The 20,320-nt window shown below is 39.4% G+C and overlaps 1 protein-coding gene across 1 annotated transcript; it reads left to right on the top strand.

The window, feature by feature from the left end:
- The first annotated feature begins 1,585 nt into the window (after window positions 1-1,585).
- On the top strand, window positions 1,586-19,872 carry akap8l (A kinase (PRKA) anchor protein 8-like). Its single transcript, XM_057843020.1, has 13 exons — window positions 1,586-1,709; window positions 4,775-4,813; window positions 6,252-6,465; window positions 7,480-8,014; window positions 11,351-11,459; window positions 11,564-11,628; window positions 11,731-11,752; window positions 13,306-13,426; window positions 13,511-13,652; window positions 15,240-15,345; window positions 17,931-18,061; window positions 18,144-18,239; window positions 19,083-19,872. Exons 1-13 carry the CDS (start codon window positions 1,685-1,687, stop codon window positions 19,452-19,454), a joined length of 1,977 nt encoding a protein of 658 aa, XP_057699003.1. The 5' UTR covers window positions 1,586-1,684; the 3' UTR covers window positions 19,455-19,872.
- The last annotated feature ends 448 nt before the right edge of the window (window positions 19,873-20,320 follow it).

Raw genomic sequence — 20,320 nt, 5'->3', positions numbered from 1 at the left:
GACTTATTTACAGACATTTTTTTTCATTGTGACGTAATTTGTTTAAAAGTTTAAAATATGCGCGTGAATAATTCTTTAAAGTCGTTTTTTTTAAACGAAATATTCGACATCAATTAATGATTATAAGATAATAATGAGGCATTTTGAATAATAAATATAATTAATTACCTTTGTTTTATGGCTGGGTTGAAACAAAAGCGGTTGCGCGACGTCTGGAAACAGTTTTTTCCAGGGTAAAAAGGACAATTAAAAATAGTTCGGCGGCTTATTTCGCCATGAATCTGCTATGGCAGCATATAGACACATTGTTCTATCAAACACAAAATTTCTGTTGGCTTAAAATACAGCAGTTTATTATAAATAGGGGTGCAAGAGCAGAAATTTACGGAGCCCCCCGGGTGCCAGGATAGAAAAAATAAAAAATCGTAGCTAATCTGTACCCACAGTTTACTAATCTGTGGGTACAATTTAATAATCTGTACCCACAGATTACTAAACTTTACCCACAGATTAGTAAAATGTACCCACAGATTAGTAAACTGTACCCACAGTTTAGCAATCTGTACCCACAGATGACTAATCTGTACCCACAGTTTATAACTGTACCCACAGTTTACTAAACTGTACCCACAATTTCTTAATCTGTACCCACAGTTTACTAAACTGTACCCACAGTTTACTAATCTGTAACCACAGATTACTAAACTGTGCCCACAGTTTACTAATCTGTACCCACAGTTTAGCAATGACCCGGAAACAGTGGTCACCAATGTTTAGCGGAGACTCCGAGTCCAAACGCCGAAGGACCGACCGAGCAACCATCTGCACCATTTGCCCTCGGCGAACAAAGGGGTTTTAAAAGGTAACTATGGCACGTTTTCTTTGGTAGGCGTCTTTCAGGTCTCATCAATCAATATGGCATGTTGTGTTTGCACATTTTCTGTGCTGCTGTCGTGTCCGTGCGTGCTTAATTCAAGTAGTGTTCATTTGTCAGTTAGCTATTTTTAGTAGCCGCATTAGCGGCTACTAACACACAACATGCCATATTGATTGATGACACCTGAATATGTAGACGGCTACCAAAGAAAATGTGCAATAGTTACCTTTTAAAACCCACTTTTAGTAATCTGTGGGTACAGTTTAGTAATCTGTGGGTACAGATTAGTAGACTGTGGGTACAGTTTAGTAATCTGTGGGTACAGATCAGTATACTTTGGGTACAGTTTAGTAATCTGTGGGTACAGATTAGTAAACCGTGGGTACAGTTTAGTAAACTGTGGGTACAGTTTAGTAATCTGTGGGTACAGATTAGTAAACTGTGGGTACAGTTTAGTAATCTGTGGGTACAGATTAGTAATCTGTGGGTACAGATTAGCTATGATTTTTTTATTTTTTCTACCCTGGCACCCGGGGGGCTCCGTAGAAACTGCTTTTTCAGCCTTGTCTGTGTTTTCCGCCATATATATAGCGCCCTTTAACTGTCCATTATTCATATTTGTATTAATTTGTAAGTGTTAAAGTTTAAACACAACTGTCTTCCGAGAGTCCACTGAGGCCACGCCCAGTGCAGCCGGGGAACTCTTACAATGACGTCACTGCATCACGTGACGTTTAGCAGTGGCGTTCTCTGCGAGTCTGCGTTGATTTCGGAGGAACCACAGCTAGCGCTTCGCGGCCTGTTACAATGGAAGGCAGGAACTACGGCTCAGGTAAAAAGCCATTTATTGCCGTATTGCATTGTTATTCAACATTATAGTCACTTGCTATCTATGGCCGCCATATCTTTTCACAGTTAAAAAATAAAAAAGACTACCATTACCCCACGATTGAGAGCATTCGCCCTGCAGTCGAAGCCATTTTGACTTTAGTTTTGCCTTCATTTTTTTTGGTCTTTTCTTTTTCCCGAATGAAAGTATTTTCTCCTCGAATTGATACAGCTGAATAACGTTTTCTGTGCGATTTTAAAATGGCCGTTGGCGGCATGAACGTTACAATGGCGGTTGTTTGCTCCTTCGTCATCCAAAGCTAAAGGCTAACAGGTCGGCAAGGCTCATTGTTAGCTTCGCCGTCGCCTTGTTAGCTTCGCTGTTGCCATGCTAAGAATTATACATTTCGTTTAATGAATTCCTTAGTAAGTGCAACACGTTTTAGTGCGATATTAAAATGGCTGGCCTCGAAAATGTCTCAAAGGCTCTCTGTTCATTCAGCTTCACTGCAATTAAATAAAAATGTTTAAATGCTAAAATTGTTGCAAGTACAGTTCCCTCTCCTGTTGCAATTCATAAAAGGAAAGACGACACCTTTATACCGTCAATCCCAGCGGAAATACTATTGTTTAATTAATTGAAAATAGGTGAATTTGTCTGATGCAAAACAGTGGAGAGAAAGTTAAATAAAATCTATTTCCGAGGAGTGGCCGCCAAATACGGGGGCAATCATTTTATTTATGCCTGAACTGTTTTAGCCAATCGAAATGAGTATTCCAAATTTCCTGCCCTTCCTTGTTATGCCATTGTGACCCATTATCATCGTCACTCCCTATATGTGCGGGTATAACTGACGTCACACAATGGCTACACCCATATTTTCTCCATTAAGAGAGGTTTAATAATTTCTCAATTACAGGGGTCGACAATATAAATGGCCCAGATGTACTTTTAAAACTATCAGGGCCACCAGAATGCTCCCACCACTGTCCTGCTGGGGCCAGTAAAAATAATGCGTCGATTTAAAAAATCAAGCAAACAGTATACAAATAGTATTCAAATGGATACATATGTATTTGCTGTGGTTTAGTACAATCATTTCATGGCACGAACACTTTCTCTTTTTGTCACATTTGTTTCTGCGACTCCCTCTGCCAGTCGCCGTTTAATCCGGCTGGGACCAACCTAGCTCAGCGTCATTTATTTTGCTTGCAATGAAAAAACACAAAAGAGAATGAAAAAATAAAAATAAATCATTATCATTTTACACAAAAATGGGCTGGACAAAAGTATTGGCATCCTCAGCCTAATACTCAGTCGCACAACCTTTAGACAAAACAACTGCGAACAACCGCTTCTGGTATCCCACAATGACTTTCTTATAATGCTCTGCTGGAATATTAGACCATTCTTCTTTGACCAACTGCTCCAGGTATCTGAAATTTGAAGGGTGGCTTCTAGAGGCGTGCGAAATTTCTGATTCTTAGATTATCCGCGATTCGGCCGTGGAAGATTGGAGAACGATTCACAAACATTCAAATTCCGATTATTGAATTATACCAGGTAAAGCGGAAATAAAACACAGTCAGCGCGGTCTTCAGGACGCAATGAGGAACGGACCGAGAGTAAATATCATGTTCAACTTATACCGCTAGATAAAAAAAAAAAACAATCATACCTGACTGCGGCCGTCAGCCGCTACAAACAGCGCCCAGTCGCTAGCTGCTACAAACATACGGCAACATACGACTATGGTATATATCACATATATCTAGAACTAGATGTGAAATGACAGACAACGGCCGTTTTAGATCATATACCAAGAACTAGATGCGAAACGACAGACTTTCTCGCGCTAGTAAACAAGTGCCATCTTAAAGCAGTAGACTTCTCTAGAAGGCACTGTTGTAGCGAACCTAATTACTTTTTATCTGAAAAAAAAAACACCCAAATCGGCAAAATCTTGACTTGAATCTATCTTAATTTGATGAAACCGTTTCAAAACTTTCACATGTCGAAAGTAGACAGAAGCGAAATTATGGAATAACGGGAGCAATTTTAAGAACTTTAGCGGTTGATTCACAACATTAAATGAATTGAATGTAGTTTAAATCTGCTGATACAGAATGGGCACTTGAGTATTTTATTTACTATTTTGAACTGTTAACTTGGTACTGAAATAATAGTTTGGTTTAGCCTGAGAGGATTTTTGAACAATTTTGGAACTAGCATACAAAAAATTAAAAGCTGGGGTGAGGGGGTTGTGGTGCATCAATAATCGATTTATAATCGAATCGGAGCCCCTGAATCGTAATCGAATCGTTAGGTGACCAAAGATTCCGACCTCGAGTGGCTTCCCCAAACTGCCATTTTCAGATCTCTCCACAGGTGTTCTATGGGATTCAGGTCTGGATTCATTGCTGGCCACTAGAGATTAAACAAATACTCGGGCAACTCGAGTAACTTGAGTTTAAAAACTGATCTAAGTAATTTTATTCACCTCGAGGAATCGTTTAATTTTGCCAGCTCTAAGCATCACCTTTTGCCCGGACTACTTTTAATGCTGGACAACGCACTGACGTCACGTGTGTAGAGGAAGAAGCAATAGGAAAAAAATGCCTTACTGCAGCCAACAGCCGCTACAAACTACGCCAACGTTGCTAAAAACTACGCCCGCATGATGCTACGGTCATAGCACTTAGCGTCTGATGCGTGTCATCGATATCACACATACGTAGAACTAGACACGAAATGACAGACTCGGTGGCATTAGTAAACATATATATATATATATATATATATATAAATCATATTAATAATTCTTTTTTTGGGGATTATTGGATCAATAACTGACGCGTTGACCTTGGCCAGTGATGTTGATAGTGGGGCCATTGAAATCCAAAAGCCACTGGCCCGGAGTGTTTAATTTCTCTTTTTGTCTACCCCTGAATTGGCATAAATACTTTGAGTAACAGTCTTTTGAATGAAGTCCATTTATACCAGGTGTTTAAAAATGTACTATAAATGCCTTGCTTTGGGCCCAATTTAACAGTTCTTGTATCCTTCAGGTTTTTCAAATTGGGGTGGCGGAGGGTCTGGAAACAGAGGTAAGCAAGAAGTTTGAGCTCTAAAATTGTCATATTTTAATAATTGACATTATATAGGCATGTCGTGTTGACTAAATTACATAGACATCAGTTTGCTCTGGCAAATGTAATACATTTTTAACACAGGTGTAATGAAAATATAGAGCTATGCTCATTTACTCATAGATAGAGATACAGTGCCCTCCATAATTATTGGATTTATAATAATTATGTGTTTTTTAGCTTCTAATATTTTTTTTTTCTAAATAATATGGGACCTTAATGAAAAAAAAAAAAAGAAAAATCCAACTTTCAATACAAGTGCATCTATTCAGTGGGGAAAGAATCCCACATAAATAAATAATTATTTGACATCAAATAATGTGTCACAATTATTAGCACCCCTGGTGTTAATACTTTGTACAACCCCATTTTCCCAACAAAACAGCACCTAATCTTCTCCTATAATGTTTCACAAGATGGGAAAAGACAGAAAGAGGGATCTTCAGCCATTCCTCTTTGCAGAATCTCTCTAAATCATCCAGAGACCTGGGTCCTCGCCTCTGTACTCTCCTCTTCAGCTCACCCCACAGGTTTTCAATGGGGTTGAGGTCTGGGGACTGAGATTATGATTGTGAGTGAGGAAAGGTTTTCTCCTTGAATGCCTCCCAAACAGCTTGTTGGTGTGTAGACAGCACCTCAAACCCACTGTGAAGTATGGGGATGGGTCAGTGATGCTGTGGGGCTATTTCGCTTCCAAAGGCCCTGCGAACCTTGTTAGGGTGCATGGCATCATGAATGCTTTGAAATACCAGGACATTTTGAATCAAAATCTGTTGCCCTCTGCCCGAAAGCTGAAGATGGGTCATCACTGGGTCTTTCAGCAAGACAATGACTCGAAACATATGGCCAAATCTACACAGAAATGGTTCACCAGACACAAAATCAAGCTCCTCCCATGGCCATCTGTCCCCAGACACCAACCCCATTGAAAACCTGTGGGGTGAGCTGAAGAAGAGAGGACCCAGGTCTCTGGACGATTTAGAGCGATTCTGCAAAGAGAAATGGCTGAAGATCCCTCTTTCTGTCTTTTCCCATCTTGTGAAACATGATAGGAGAAGATTAGGTGCTGTTTTGTTGGCAAAAGGGGGTTGTACAAAGTATTAACACCAGGGGTGCTAATAATTGTGACACACATTATTTGATGTCAAATAATTTTTTTCTTTATGTGGGATTTTTTCCCCACTGAATAAATGCGCTTGTATTGAAGGTTGGATTTTTCTTTTTTTTCCATTAAGGTCCCATATTATATAGAAAAAAAAATATTAGAAGCTAAAAAACGCATAATTATTAGAAATCCAATAATTATGGAGGGCACTGTATAAAGGTACTCAAGTGAAGAACTGACCACAGTGAAGATTTTCAAATTTCGTCTGTATAATAATGTAATCTGTATTAGGTTCTGGAAACTTTGATCTATTTGGTGGAAATTATAAGAATTCCATGTCGGGTTACGGGGGCTACGGAGGCGGCAATTCCAAGAGAGGCCTCTCCGAGTCATCCATGCTCCACGAAAAGATAACACAAGCAGATGAAGTGATTGCCAAGATTAATCAGCGCTTGGACATGCTCACTCAGTTGGAGGGTGGCATGAAAGGTGGCCGAGGTGACAGGTAAGGCATTTTCTGTTCAGTTTTTGTTTCTTTACATCTTAGTTGTCCTCATGTTTTTTACACAGACCATGTTGTGTCGAAGATTCTCAGCGACATGTTATCCTGAGCATTCAAGGAATGCGGTTTTATTTTTTTCGCTTAAACTACTGTTCACCCTTTTAAAGTCAAAGGTGACCGTTCTGTTTTTTGTCACTGGTATTGGCATACTTTAATCATTGTCCATGCTACAAATGCCGTCCTGTCTTGACTTTGTGTTTCATTTATTCACAAGCATTGTTCTTCTCATCCATGTGACCTAACCTTGCGCTCTGGTTTTAGGTTTCACACAAAAGATGAGTTTAGCTGGCATGTCAATCCAGCAAATTCCTCAGAAGAAACTTCTTAGAAAACACCAAAAACTGGGGTCTCAAACTTGCAGCTCGTGGGAAGGCATTTTGCAGCCCCTTTAAGTGTTTAGGCTTTTTTTTTTTTCAACCTAGCATAGTACCGAAGGTTTTCAGCAATGTTAAGGGAATTAGGGCAATCACTTGATCTTCATATTCTGAAGAACTGATCATTTTCTCAACTGTTATTCATAAAGATTGAGAAAATTTGATTACTTGGTTTCTTTTTTTTTCTTAATCTTTGAAACTTTTTTTGTGGAATACGTGTTGTAGCTTAGACTATTTCCAGCAGCCCTCGGATACATTGAGTTTGAGACCCCTGACCTAAAATCAAAGTTTATCCGATAAAGAGGAGGTCAATTTGGATTCTCCCCCTCTTCTGGCAAAACTGAAAATATTGTTGGAAGAGTGTTTGATAATCTAATGATCAGCGCTGATTGCCTGTTTTACTGTAAAACAATTTGAGCAGTCTATAGTTTTTGGTGGATGTCTGTCTTGCAATCTGACAAGAAAATGGCGACACTAAGGTGGCGAATGAGTGCCGACTGGACAAATCCAAAGCTGGCGGCCCTTCGTGCCTCCTGCCTTGCTCTCTGCTCTTTTTTATCAACCCTCTCCCTCCATCCCGCAGGTTTGACCAGTTCGAGTCTTTCGACTCGTTCTCCTCCTCCCGAGATCTCTTCAGATCCGGTGGCGGTAGCTATGGTTGTGATGATGGCCGTGGTGACAACATGCTGTTGGGCCAGCGAGGAGGCTCGGGCTTCGGGGGGGGCATGGGACAAGGAGGGGGAGGTGGCTTTAATAGCCTCTCCTCCACCTATGGAATCGCTAAAATGCGACAGAATTTAAGGGAGTCCTTCGGCAGTGACTCTGGCAGGGGAGGATGGGCAGGTCGTCGTTCCCCCAGAAGGGGCGGAGGTGCCGGGGGTCGAGGGTTTGGGGGCTACAGGTCCGACCCCATGTCCTTAGGCGGAGGCGGCCGGGGAAGCGGTCCTTCCCCAGGAGGTCGAGGCAAGCTCCCATCCCTCCTGTCCAACCGCATGTACCCAGAGGGTGGAGGTTTCCACCCAGGTCCCTCCCAAGGGCCCCGCGACTTTTCCGGGAGGTATTTTGGAGGGGCCACACGGGTCAGCCGCGCGCGAGGCCGCAGGAAACCCCTCAACAAAGTAAGTACCTCCTGCCAAATTTGGACGACCTACTCAGATTCTGGCCGAAAGCCGTTCTGATTACCACTTTTCTCGACTGTACACAAACTGGCCAGCCGACCTTTCATATTAGAGCCCGGCATGTGCCAAATTTTGAAACATCAGCTGTCCCCCACCCAAACTTTGCCCATCTTTTACTTTCTTTGAGTCGATGTAATGTCCAGTTCCTCAGAAAAATTCTACTGTTTTGTAAGTTAAAAGCAATTTATGCTTCTCATTGCACCCTTGTTTTTTTCCTCCTTTTTAAACTTTTGCCTTTATGATTTATTTCATGCAAAATTGTGTTTCATAGACTACCTAATGCAAAATTACAACAATCACATTTTGGCCCCTTTAAACATTTAATGGTGGTATTTTTACTTTGGAGTTGTTGCTTGTAATGTAAAATGAATACAGGTCAGCACACCCCTGTTCAAATGCCAGGTTGAATGAACGACGCCAACCCTCACAATCAAAAATTGATTGGGCGAAGAGCGCCGTCAATGGCACTGAAACAGCCAGTAATCCCAGTTTAAAATGAATTGGACGTTTATCATTGTCAATGGCAAGCAATGATTAGGAAAATATTTGGCTTCTTTTTTGGCACTTAAAGAACACTCATATTCTTTTTTTAAACCAATTTTTAATTAGTAAAATAAACACGTTTTAGGAATTTAAACGTAAAATTTGACATTTTTACACTAACTGCAAATTAATAGGCTCCAAATATTGGTCAACGACCTCCTGAACTGCTAAAATTCTGCATCCGTCGTTCTGTATGGATAATCACAGACGTGAGCATTTAAACATGGATGTATACAAGCCCGAATTTGAAAAACGGAATGCACTGCTTTGCAAACCTTTATCGATAGACTTCATAATGATATTGAAGGGACACATTCCCCAGACACTGCGCCACGCCTTCCAATAGGGGGCCATTGTCCCACACTCCGCCTTAGTCTGTCGCAGTTATTCTCGCACACATGCAGTGTTTCAACGCCGGATTTAAGTCGAAAAAGTACGGAAGCTGTACCGCATACAAACAGGAAGGATTGTCTCAGGAGTTATTTTTTTGAGGATTCAAGGTTATTATATTTTTTGTACCATGTGAGCATTTTGAAACGTGAAAAAAATGAATGGGAGGAATTAACCGCCAAGGCATTGGCGTCATAATTCGCAACATTTACGTAAAATAAACGCTAACTGCCAGTTTTTTGCTTTTGACCAAGAATAGACTGTTTTACATCCATATCTATATGGAATTTATAGATTTAAGCATTTTTTTTCACAAGAATTTTCAACGTAAAAAACTTTTGTGGTGATAAGGCGGCACTACAGTGGCTTAAACACTAGCAGCACATTTGACATATTTACGTAAAATAAATGCTAACTGGCCAGTTTTTTTTTTTGCTTTTATCCATGAATCGAGACTGTTTTACATCCATACCTGTAAAGAAATCAGAGATTTAAGCATTTATTCACAAGAATTTTCAGTGTAAAAAGCTTTTTGTTGTGATAAGGTGGCGCCACAGTGGCTTAAAGACTATCAGCACATTTGACATATTTACGTAAAATAAATGCTTCCTGCCCAGTTTTTTTGCATTTACCCTAGAATCGAGACTGTTTTACGTCCATAAAATGCCCTCCATAATTATCGGCACCCCTGGTTAAGATGTGTTTTTTAGCTTCTAATAATTTTTTAAAATTCAAATAATATGGGACTTTAATGGAAAAAAGAAAAATCCAACCTTCAATACAAGTGCATTCATTCAGTGGGGAAAAAATCCCACATAAAGAAATAATTATTTGACATCAAATAATGTGTGTCACAATTATTAGCACCCCTGGTGTTAATAATTGTACAACCCCCCTTTGCCAACAAAACAAGGTCTGGGGACTGAGATGGCCACGGGAGGAGCTTGATTTTGTGTCTGATGAACCGTTTCTGTGTAGATTTGTCCATATGTTTAGGGTCATTGTCTTGCTGAAAGACCCAGTGACGACTCATCTTCAGTTTTCGGGCAGAGGGCAACAGATTTTGATTGAAAATGTCATGGTATTTCAAAGCATTCATGATGCCATGCACCCTAACAAGGTTCCCAGGACCTTTGGAAGCGAAACAGCCCCACAGCATCACTGACCCACCCCCCATACTCCACAGTGGGTTTGAGGTGCTGTCTACACGCCAACAAGCTGTTTGGGAGGCATGCACGGACAAAACCTTTCCTCACTCACAATCATAAACGCAAACGTCTGGCGTTCGCCAAGCGGTATTGGGGCTTCAACTGGGACCGTGTGCTTTGTCAGATGAGACCAAGATTAAGCTTTTTGGGACCAAACACTCTAAGTGGGATTGGCGTGCCACGAAAGATTCGCATGCTCAAAAGTACCTCATACCCACTGTGAAGTATGGGGGTGGATCAGTGATGCTGTGGGGCTGTTTCGCTTCCAAAGGCCCTGGGAACCTTGTTAGGGTGCATGGCATCATGAATGCTTTGAAATACCAGGACATTTTAAATCAAAATCTGTTGCCCTCTGCCCGAAAGCTGAAGATGGGTCGTCACTGGGTCTTTCAGCAAGAGAATGGCCCTAAACATATGGCCAAATCTAAACAGAAATGGTTCACCAGACACAAAATCAAGCTCCTCCCATGGCCATCTCAGTCCCCAGACCTTGTTTTGTTGGCAAAAGGGGGTTGTACAAAGTATTAACACCTGGGGTGCTAATAATTGTGACACACATTATTTGATGTCAAATAATTCTTTCTTTATGTGGGACTTTTTCCCCACTGAATAAATGCACTTGAATTGAAGGTTGGATTTTCCTTTTTTTTTTTTTCCATTAAGGTCCCATATTATTTGAATGAAAAAAAAAAATATTAGAAGCTAAAAAACATATCTGAACAAGGGGTGCCAATAATTATGGAGGGCACTGTATCTAAAGAGTATAGGGATTTAAGCATTTATTCACAAGAATTTTCAAAGTAAAAAGCTATTTGTTTCCACTCGGTCAGCTTTGACTGAGATAGGGCCCCTTTTAATCGGCCCCATGTCCCGTCAATATATTATGAAGTCTATGCCTTAAAATTCGGTCAAAGGTTCAAAGATAATCTGGCAGGTCAGATCTAAAATTCACTGGAGTTCCACCACAGGTGAGCTTTATTTTGGTCGTCTACTTACATTGCTTAGCTCAGAAATGAGAATTGTCTTTTTCCCTCCTCTTTTTGAATGTACACACTTATTCTGGCCGACGTGCCAAATTGAAGCAAAAATATTTGGTCTTCGTGAATATCAAGTTTTGTTTTTGGGTGAACTTCAGCTGCCACCAAAGCCACAAAATGACACCCAGAAGAAGAGAAAGCAGATGGCCACTCCTGCTGATGAGCCAGAGAGTAAAATGAACAAGACCGAAAACACTAATGCTGATGGTAAGTTGCAGTCATAGAGCACATTTGGTCACATATTTCAACTGAAGCTATTGTGACCTGATCAGAAAACGCAAGATAAAATTCTTATACTTTTGTGTGTGTAGCTAAGGTAGTAGAAAAAGATGACAGCAAGGCAACTATGACTGCTGCTGCTTCTGCTGATGCTCAAGTGAGTACAGAATTGGACAAAATTGGTCACTTGAGCCATATCAGACTGTTTTTGCTGAAGTAGCAGTTGCTCCAAGTAATTCTACTTTTTCTTTCTTTACAGGAGACTACTGATGGAGAATCAGGTAAACCGCAGTATTTTCCACATTGTACTTTGTGTACGTTGTACTATTGTGGAACAAAAAAAATGAAATATTTTAAAATAAAATTTAAATGAATAGCACTTGTAGACTAAACCCACAGCTGAAGTTGCTCAACATTTGAATAAGAACCCTTGGTAATATAGAACTTGACTTATACAATATATGATCAAATAGATTTTATTTAAAATGAGGGATGCACGATATCAATTTTTTGAAACCGATATCGATAACTTACTGCTCCTCAAGGCAGATACCTAATACGATAACCGATAAAATATATATATATAATTTTTCAATGTATATTCATCTGAGTTTTTGAACACCTGTCGGTCAAAAATACAAATGGTTGATTCAGCATAGACTTGCCTTTGACCGAACCAGAATTATTATAATAACTAAAACACAAGAACAGTTTTGAGTTCATATAAAGTGCCCATATTATTTTTTCAAATAAATATCATTTGAGTTAATCACAATCAGTCAATATTATTGACTATGTGTTCCCCTGAACAATGAGCACAGATCTAAAACAAACATAAACCCAACAGGTATTGTGCTTTGTCAACAGATAAAACATTTGGTGCAACAGGAGAGGAGACTTTTGTCGTCTTGGTCCATGAAACAACTTTCTTCACATGGAAATTTTAGAGCAGCAAGCCTATCAATAACCAAAAGCCCTCTCAAGAACTTGCAAACATAACACTGTAAAATGCAAACATTTGCTAATTGGCATAGTAGGGTTTCTAACTCAGTGAAGGAAAAATACGGCCTCTAAAACTGTAACAAAACTTTGCATATTGGCAAAACACGAGTTGAAACAAACGCACACATCCCAATCGGACACCGTGCCAAAAATTTTATTATTAGGCCCGATAATATATATTGTTATCGGATTTATCGGGATGACGTCATAATTCCTATTATCGTGGATCTCTATTTAAAACATATTAATTAGTTGAATATTAATGAGAACGAAAGAGACAGCGCGTGTGTTTGACTCATATCATTGTTTACACATTACGTATACACACACCCTCTTTCAACACAGAAAGTCGACAGAGAGAAACACCACAGGCTGCATTGTAAAAATGTTTTGAACAGATGTTTTCAATGGCGTAAGACTTAAAAAAGTAGGCTAATGGTAGAGAGGAAACTAGTTAGCCGTCTTGGTCTCTAAGCCGTGGCTTTCTGTTACTTTTCGGTAACCGAAGTACTCCCCTACTAGCGACTTTCTTTTTATGATGGGGGAAAGCTTTGGTGAGTGTGGCCGACACACCGGACAGAGCAACAACCATAGATGGAAGAGTGAGCGCTGCCTCTCCAAGCCACAGATTTCTCGCTGCATTTTTGGGATGTAAAAAACAGCTTATACCGTACTATGGTATGACCGAAAATTTTAGTGGTTTTGAAACGGTAACGTTTTCATGCCACGGTAAACCTTGAAACCAGTAACCGGTCTATGCCTAATCCCTACTGCCAAATAGTTATGAGTATCACAGTCTGTCACTGTAAATAAACGTTTCTCTTCTCTTCAGGTTCAGCGAAAAAGGAAGAAAGTGCCGAGGCGGCAGCGGTGGTGGCACAGGACAAACAGCCCACCCCCCGACCTCCAGGCAAGTCTTCAAAAGCGAAAAAGAAGCGGGGCTTTCAGGAGAGGTGAGCAGGAAAAATCTATGAAAAGAATTATCAGTGCACATAAGCAGGGGGGAAAACAAACCTCTCCCTGGTTCACCCTTCTAGGGTGATGTTTGCATGCTCCATCTGCAAGTTCCGAACGTTCTACAAGGAAGATATGGAACGTCATTTGGAGAGTCGCTTCCACAAGGAACACTTCAAATTCCTTTCGGGCCAGCTGTCCAAGCCGACCACAGACTTCCTACAGGTGACAAACTAATTCGAGGCATCTGCTCTCTAATCAGGCATGAAAATCTCTCACCTTTCGGCAAAATTCAAGTCAAAAAGGGTGACCTATGTGAATTGTGTAGAATCGAGGAGAAAATTTTTAAAGAGGGGGGTTTCGGGAGATCTTTTTAATGTCGAACGCTTGGTATGCAAGCGGGGAAAGCGGCACAAAGCCAAAAAAGCGCACCAGCGTGGCCAAAACATTGACTGATTTCAACGAAACAAAGGAGGGTATACTGTTGTGTCCTGGCTCTTCAACGCCAAGCTTGGCTGCACGTCGGCCGTGAATGAACACCTACAGCGCCCTCACCCAGTTGTAATTTTGGAAGACGTCCGGAGACGATTACACGCTGGCGGATGGTTAAGTCAATCTAACTAACAACATGTTTTATTGAAGTTGCTAAAACCTGTATCGACATGAAGTGAGTCCATTTATCGCACGGTAAATAAAAATGAGAGCGGTAATTTTCACTGCAGCGTTTTATCGCCGCGCTTGCGTGCATACATTTGTGCATGCGTGCTGATGGCACATGAGACTCCAGTTCCTTTAAAAGATTTTTATTGGTCATCAACACGCCATAGAATTAAAGTTTGGACATACAAAATAAGGAAACCTCTAAATTAAACGCTGTAAACGTTAGCATTGCCACATTGAGGCTAATGGGGGAAAAAAGACGACCTACTTTAGTCTGCTATAAAACATTGGCAGTCTTCTCCCAAACGCAAACTTGCAGTTAAAAGGTGACACTTCAAACATGAAAAATCGCTGGTTAACAGCATTTGCAAACAAAAAAGGAGGATTACTGACACCACATGCAATGACAAAAAGTTATTTTTGCAGAATGTAAAGCTTACGGTTAGCGGTTTAGCGAACGTACTTTCAGTGAACATTTCAAAATAAAAGCATGTCATGTTCGTCATATAAATAACGATTTCTGGAGTTAATCCCACATACTTCAGAATTCAGATTCTACACTAAAAATAGCATTAAAATGACAGCCTTTATGAAAAATCTGATTGGCAATGAATAATTATTATACTATATTATAGATAGTAGTATCCTATAATATTCAAGCTAGATATTTTTTTAAATTGTTTTAAAACATGTTTGAAAGGCCGAAGTCTGTGTTCTGAATGTTTACATTCTATTCTTTTGAATTAATGCTATCGGCATTTGACCTCGTTGTTATTTACGTGTTTATTTGTACTTTGATAATTTAAGTGTTCCAAAACGTTTTTGTGAACTAATATGCGTCATCAAAAACTTCATTGCTAAATTAGTATTTTAAAAAAAGGGGCGGGGGTTATTAATTGACTAATCGTAAAAATAGTCAGCTGACTAATCGGGAGAAAATTAGTCGTCTGGGACAGCCCTAGTTGTACAGTGTACCGGAACATATTTTCTCCACACCTTTCTAACCTTTTTAACCCCTGACCCATTTTCATGCCTTCTAATAGATGTGGTTATCTGTACAGTTAGTACACCTGGTATTTTCAAGAAGCCTCAGTGAATGAACCGAACAAACATTTATCATTTAACTGAACGCTTTGGTCGTTTGTTTCCTAGGAGTACTTACTGAACAAGTTCCACAAAACTGACCACATGATCAATCAATTGGAGAACCACAGTGCTGCCATCTGTCAGATGTACAGAGACCAGGATCTCACGAAAGGTAAGCGAGACATTCGTCAGTAGAGGTGTACATCGGCACTGCCCTCACGATTCGATTCGATTACGATTCAGAGGGTTACGATTCAGTTCGATTCGGCAATGCATCGCGATGCATTAAAGCCTTGGATGCATTAAGATTCTAAAGCAAAGCATATTTTTCGTGAATCATGAGGCAACAAAAGCGGTCAGACATTAAACAACTTTTTATTGGCTCTTGTGTCACTCCTGGTTGAAGTCAAATGAAAATACTTTCAGATATATATATTAAAAAAAAAACAGATCACAGCATTTAATTAGTGCTTTGAATGAGACCAGGGCTTTCTCTTTTTTTTTTTTTTTTTTTTACCACACCGTAGCAGCCTTTCACACAGTGCAACATCTGAACTCCTGTGCAAAATCAGTAATAACAGTCACTGTTTTTTAGTCACAACGACCCATCAATAAAAATATTCAAGTAAATATTAAAGAAAACGACAAAATATTGTAGTGCAGCAGCATCTTTATCGCAATATCAATCCAGGGATCCGTTCAGTTGCAAGCAAAACCAACTAAATTGCAATGTAGAACAAAAGTAAAATGTAGGCTTAGCCCACTCTATATGTGCAATAGAGGTTAGATCGGACCTAAAAAATCCGACCCGACACGGCCCGCTTTTTTTTTTTTTTTTGGAGTGACGCGAGAGAAAAAAAACGCAGCAGCAGCAATTTATTTTCATTTCTTCGAGTTGGCAGAAAAAAAACGCAAGTTTTCTTAATGTTTAAATAGTCTACATATTTTTATGATCATTATAAAAGCATTTACACAACAAAATAATGCTGGGAAAGTTTAATATTAAAAAAACATGCGGTTTGCAGATACACAGAGGAGAAGATTCAAAAGGATCACATTTGTGTTGCCTTTGCCTGTGCATAAATAAAAGTGTCATAACGAATTCTCAGTTGGCAGAAAAAAACGCAAGTTTTCTTAATGTTTAAATAGTCTACATATTTTTATGATCATTATAAAAGCATTTACACAACGAAATAACGCTGGGAAAGTTTAATATTAAAAAAAAACATCCGGGGCCCCGGCGTTCATGTGCGTGCACAAGCAAATGCACAATGCAGAGAGCCTGCTCTCGGTTTTATCCTTTTTAAAAAAAAATTTTTTTTTTTAATTTATTAGTCCGGCGCGGCGGCCTGACTTGAACGAAAATGCTTAACATTTTGGGCCCGACTCGAATTTGGCCCTAAATGTTAATCTGGTTCGGGCACAAGATCTAACCGCTAAGAGATAGGACATAACAATGGCTGAAGCAGAGAAAGAGGGGGTGAGAAACATTATTGATGCACCTAAGACCTTGAAAGCAGACATCTGGAGACATTTTGGCTTCTACGAGGTTGGTGGGAAACTTGACCAGAGTTATGTGGTGTGTAAAAATATGAAACATGAGAATAATAATACAAATGGGGAAACCAAATCCGTTGCATCACCGGAATATAAAATAACGGTACAAATGAACGTGATGGGAGTCGGATAGCGGCTCTAACCTTGTCGAAACGGCTGAAATTAATGAGTGGACTGGGCACGGACTTCATGTAGCAATCATCATGTCGCGTTATTTGGCATCTCTGTGTGATTTCTCTGAAAGCTTTCATGATGGTAAAGCACTCAGCATAAGGTATAATCCAACAGTGAAGCCTATATATAATATGACAGTTTAATAGCCACAGCTATTTTTCTGTATGTATTTGCTTTATTCTGCCATCATAAAACCTTAAATGTTTCATTGGCATCAGAGCAATACAGCTTTAAACTGGTTGTGTCTGTGTGGAGGGTGCATGTATTAAAAAATGTTTCGGGGGGAAAAAAACCTGAAACCTTGACGTAAACACTTGTGTTGAATAATTATGTCACAGCAGCCATTACCAATAAGTTGTCTGAAGTGTACTGTTAAAGCTGCAAGTCATTTGTGTTAGAATGACATGTTTGCACAGTCGTCATATTGATTTTTATAATGTTTACATTTTTCAAGTCATACAAGCTGTTATAAATGTTCACACCAGAATTTGTATTGTTTCAAGATTTTTTTAATACTTAATGTTTAGACTCCATGAGCAATTGTTAAATTGAAAGCTGGTTAAATAAATTTAACGAGAAACAGTTAATTTGTATTCTATGCATTGATTCAAATTTTCAAATTATATGATAGTCCGCTTGGGCGAATTTATCGTCATTTATCGTTACCGAGGTAAAACTGCTCAATTTATCGTGATACGTACTTACGGCCATATCGCCCAGCCCTACTTTGACCTCATTAGCTGAAAATTTTCAGTTCCTAGGTGTGATTAATTGCAAATGAATGTAGTCACTCTGCTATCCAAAAGATGGCAGTACTGCGTCGCGTCTCGCTTGGGTATCGGGCAGTCAAGTTCACTTGAATTTAGTGATTTAAACACAACAAAAAGACAGGGTAAATGTTATCTTTTTATTTATTTGCACAAAATAATGTGGTGTGCTGAATCTGGCCACCGGGCCTTGAGTTTCACATTTATGGACTAGCAAGAAGTCCACCAAATGCTGATTTAGCGGCATTGCGTGTTGCAGATCTCGGCATGGAGCACTTCTTGAAGAAAGTGGAAGCTGCCCATTGCAGTGCCTGTGACATCTTCATTCCAATGGAGTTTCACCTGATCCAAAAGCACATTAAATCCTACGACCACAACTATAATCGCAAGGTGGGTCGACTGATACATTAAGAAAAAGTTTTATATTTTCTGAACCTTTTGGCACCATGTTAAACTCTTGTTTTAATTCAAGGGAATGATGGAGCAGTCTAAGAGATCCAGCCTGTCAGTTGCACGTAGCATCCTCAACCACAAAGTCATTGGAAAGAAGCTGGAGAGCTACCTGAGTGTAAGTGCCATCGTGGTACTTAAGATTGGAGACCTCCAAGGCCTTTAAAGAACACATACAGTTCCTATTCACTGCCATTGATGACTGAATTTCTAATGCCATCAATGGCGCTAAAAAATGAGTTTAAATGAATGGGATGTGTATCATTGTCAGTAGCAAGCAATGAGTAAACAGTGATAGACATTAAATACATTTTAACTGGGGTAACTAGCATTGATGCTGTAGTGTGATTAACAACGATAAATGTCCAGTTAATTTTTCCTGGACTGTAATTGTCTTTCCCATTGAATTATGGACGTTCTCTGATTTAATTTTTTTACCCCAATCGCATCATTCACGTCAATTATCATCACACATCTGGGCTAGTTCACTCCACTACAATTCACTTGCTTCAACATCCAAATGGCAAGATTACAACTGATTCAGACTGCTGGCAACTTCTATCTTCTTTTGAAGAGAAATGAAATCTTTTTTTATGTTTTTACCTCAATAGAAGGCATCCTACAACGAAAGAAAAAACAGTTGGGTGTACATGGAAGTTGAGGAAAAAAGACCAATCACATAGCGTAAAAGCTTTTTTTTCCACTTCAATCTTCTTGGCCTTTTGTTTTAAAGCTAAAATTTGGTACAAAATTAGCAAAGAGAAACTTATATCCTTAAAATTTTCCCATGTGAATATTTGCAAAAACTATCGTTTATCACAGTCAATGGCAGCCACTGAGTTAATTTAATAAAATTAGCAATGACAATAATCAAGATGTTGATCCGTTCTTTGTGTTGTAAATAAATGGTGATAGGTGTCAAAAATTAATGTAAACTGATAACCTTTGTTGCTTTGTACAGGGAGAAAATCCATTTGTTGGTAACCAGGAGGGTCAGGGCGCACCCGAATCAATGTTGGTGGAAGAAACAGAAGAACAACCGGCCGTCACGGAAGATAAGGAGGTGACCGAGGATGTGGAGGCGGTGACCAAAGCAAGCGAGGGGGAACCAGCCCAAGAAGAAAATACTGAGAACGAAGAGGTTAAGGAGGAAGCGGGTATGCCGGAGGAGCAGGGGAACCAGAACGAGGAGGAGGGGGAAGAAGGCTTTGAAGTTGGAGAGGATGAAGATGAAGAGGGATACGTGGTGCACGATGAAATTGATGAAGAGGATGGAGCGGAGGTGTGTGATGCTGTTGTGGAGGAAGATGATCACAAAGAACTGTTAGAGTAATTGAAATAGACACGTAAATGCTTACGTTTTTCCATTTAAATGTTCGTGTATATACTTTATGGCTAGTCTGACATGCATTTGGAAGAGAGCTGTTTGATAGCAATCCAGAATCTACCCTACCAAAATGTCTTGAATTTTTTTTTTTTTTTTTTTTTTTTTTTGTGCCTCTTGGTTTGTTATTCTGAAATGACGTTAGTTTAAATTGATTGAGGGCACTTTGGATTATACAGTATTGATAGCCTACAAATGTTCTTCCCATTGCTAATGTACCTAATAGCATTGGATGTTTTTTCTCCGCAACTGTCGGGTTTTGTTTTGTTTTACTTCTAGCAGATAAGAATTGAAAAACTGTCAGTCATGTTTCTTGCTATAAATGTAACTATTCTACAGTGTCATGAATAAACTTGCGTGAACCATTTCATGCTATCTTGCTGTCTTACTATATTGTTTAGTTCCAATATGATACTGGATTAAGTAGGTACACCTGAATTTAGCAAAACACCAACTCTTGGTACAATGTGGCACTTGGCTAATTACCAGGATTGTTTGCCACTAGACCTAGTTCTAACATGAAATTCAAGATGATTACTTATTAGGTTTTTGTTTTCAACCTTAATTTTGAAATCAATGTTTACACAAAGTGCCATCTTGTGTAGAGGCTAGACTTTAAAAACTAGCTCTCTATTAGGTAAACTCACTTCTTACCTAATAATTACCTAACCCTAATTTGAAACCTTAACCCAGGTAGAAAAATGTCTAAATAACGAGGTTTTGCAAACGGATGTATTATATCGACACAAAATATTTGATATTTTAGCTACATTTCAAAGGCCCCACAGTATTTCGTTTAATAAAACCGTTTATGT

The sequence above is a fragment of the Corythoichthys intestinalis genome, chromosome 8, assembly GCF_030265065.1.
Source record: "Corythoichthys intestinalis isolate RoL2023-P3 chromosome 8, ASM3026506v1, whole genome shotgun sequence".
Lineage (NCBI taxonomy): Eukaryota > Metazoa > Chordata > Actinopteri > Syngnathiformes > Syngnathidae > Corythoichthys > Corythoichthys intestinalis.
This window is presented reverse-complemented; position numbering and strand designations above follow the sequence as displayed.

What these genes read in the sequence shown, in the direction of transcription:
- akap8l (XM_057843020.1), top strand. Translation starts at nt 1,685, where the DNA reads ATGGAAGGCAGGAACTACGGCTCAG. An exon ending in AGGCAGGAACTACGGCTCAG is followed by an intron (nt 1,710 to 4,774) that starts GTAAAAAGCCAT and finishes TGTATCCTTCAG; the next exon opens with GTTTTTCAAATTGGGGTGGC. An exon ending in AGCTGGAGAGCTACCTGAGT is followed by an intron (nt 18,240 to 19,082) that starts GTAAGTGCCATC and finishes TGCTTTGTACAG; the next exon opens with GGAGAAAATCCATTTGTTGG.